Consider the following 2,610-nt stretch of genomic DNA (forward strand, 5'->3'; position numbering starts at 1 on the left):
AATCAATCAGTAGAACTACAAAAGTTCAAAGTTGGAGCAAATGCTTTTTTGTTGACCAGGCGGACATAGTCTTTTTATAGTTTATTTATGACATATTTGTTTTTGATGTTGTTGATAGTTTATTATATGACATGTCTGTTTTGACGTTGTTTCTTATTTTAGAATGATTTATTGTTAATTTATTCTCTTCATTTATTTATTTCCTTATTTCCTTTCCTCACTGGGCTATTTTTCCCTGTTGGAGCCCCTGGGCTTATAGCATCCTGCTTTTCCAACTAGGGTTGTAGCTTGGATAGTAATAATAATAATAATAATAGCCATAGCCATAGCCATAGCCATAGACATAGACATATATATAGACATAACCATAGTCATAGCCATAGACATAGCCATAGCCATATCCATAGACATAGACATAGCCATAGCCATAGCCAGAGCCATAGACATAGCCATAGCCAAAGCCATAGCCAGAGACATAGCCATAATCATAGCCATAGCCATAGCCATAGCATCCATAGCCATAGCCATAGACATAGACATAGCCATAGCCAGAGACATAGATATAGCCATACACATAGACATAGACATAGCCATAGACATAGATATAGAGAGAGCTATAGCCATAGCCATAGACATACACATAGCCAGACCTATATCCATAGTCAGAGTCATAGCCATAGCCATAGACATAGCCATAGCCATAGCCATAGACATAGACATAGCCATAGCCTTAACCATAGACATAGCCATAGCCATAACCATTGACGTAGCCATAGCCATAGCCGTAGATGTTTCCGTAGCTGTAACCTTAGCCATAGCCATAGCCGTATGATGTAGCCGTAGCCGTAGCTGTAGCTGTAGCAATAGACAAAGCCATATCCATAGCCAGACACATAGATATGGCCATAGCCATAGCCATAGACAGGGCTATAGCCACAGCCATAGCCATAGACATAGCCATAGCCAAAGCCATAGCTTTAGCCATATCCGTAGCCGTTGCCATAGCCATATATGTAGCCGTAGCCATAGCCGTCTCCGTAGACATAGATATAAACATAGCCACAGCCATAGACATAGACATAGACATAGCCATAGCTAAAGCCATGGTATACATAGCCATAGCCATAGACATAGACATAGCCATAGCCATAGCCATAGCCATAGCCATAGCCATAGTCATAGCCGAAGCCAAAGCCATAGACATAGCCATAGCCATAGCCATAACCATAGACATAGATATAGCCATAGCCATAGCCATAGACATAGATATAGCCATAGCCATAGCCATGGTATACATAGCCATAGCCATAGACATAGACATAGACATAGCCATAGCCATAGCCATCGACATTGCCTTAGCCATAACCAGAGACATAGCCATAGACATAGACATAAACATAGACATGAACATGGCCATAGCCATGGCTACAGACATAGATATAGCCATAGCCATAGCCATAGCCATAGACAAGGACATAGTCATAGCCAAAGACAGACATATACATAGACATTGATATAGCCATAGCCATAGCAATATCTGAAGACATAGATATAGACATTGACATAGCCCTCGCCATAGCAATAGCCATAGCCATAGCCATAGACATAGACATAGGCATAGCCATAGACTTAGACATAGCCATAGACATAGCCAGAGCCATAGCAATAGCCATAGCCATAGCCATAGACAAAGACATAGCCATAGCCCTAGCTATAGCTATAACCATAGCCATAGACAAAGACATAGCCATAGCCCTAGCCATAGACATATACATAGCCATAGCCATAGCCAAACCCCTGGTAGACATAGACATAGCCTTAGCTATAGCCATACCCATAGACATAGACATAGCAATAGCCATAGACATAGACATAGCCATTGTCATAGCCAAAGCCATAGACATGGATATAGCCATAGTCATAACCTTAGACATAGCGATAGCCATAGACATAACCATAGCTATAGACATAGACATTGCCATAGCCAGAGCCAGAGCCATAGCTATAGACATTGACAGAGACATAGCCATAGACATAGACATAGTATAGCCATTGATGTAGCCATAGCCATAGCCATAGCCATAGATGTAGCCGTAGCCGTAGCCGTAGCCGTAGATGTAGCCATTGACATAGACATAGACATAGACATAGCCGTAGACATTGCCATAGCCAAAGCCATAGACATAGACATAGCCATAGCTGTAGCCGTAGCCATAGTCATAGCCATAGACGTAGCCAGAGCCGTAGCCGTAGCCATAGACATACACATAGACATAGCCATAGCCATAGACATAGACATAGCATTAGGCATAGCCATAGCCATCTCCATAGCCATAGCCATAACCATAGACAAAGTAGCCGTAGCCATAGACTTAGACATAGACAGCAATAGGCTTAGACAGACATAGCCATATACATAGACATAGCCATAGCCATAGACATAGACACAGCCTGAGCCATAGCCATTGCCATAGACATAGACAGAGCCATAGCCATAGACATAGCCATAGACATAGACACAGCCAGAGCCATAGCCATAGCCATAGACATAGACAGAGCCCTAGCCATAGACTTAGCCATAGACTTAGACATAGCCATAGCCATAGCTAT

General features: G+C 42.3%; 1 protein-coding gene across 1 annotated transcript; it reads right to left on the reverse strand.

Annotated features, from left to right (window-relative positions):
• Positions 1-808: 808 nt before the first annotated feature.
• On the reverse strand, positions 809-2,042 carry LOC137633677 (antifreeze protein Maxi-like). The gene is made up of 2 exons (XM_068365924.1): positions 1,835-2,042; positions 809-1,095 (listed from the first exon to the last, which is right to left on the reverse strand). The coding sequence occupies exons 1-2, from the start codon at positions 2,040-2,042 to the stop codon at positions 809-811; spliced, it is 495 nt and encodes a 164-aa protein (XP_068222025.1).
• Positions 2,043-2,610: the final 568 nt, after the last annotated feature.

Source organism: Palaemon carinicauda, chromosome 43, assembly GCF_036898095.1.
Source record: "Palaemon carinicauda isolate YSFRI2023 chromosome 43, ASM3689809v2, whole genome shotgun sequence".
NCBI classification, from domain to species: Eukaryota; Metazoa; Arthropoda; class Malacostraca; order Decapoda; family Palaemonidae; genus Palaemon; species Palaemon carinicauda.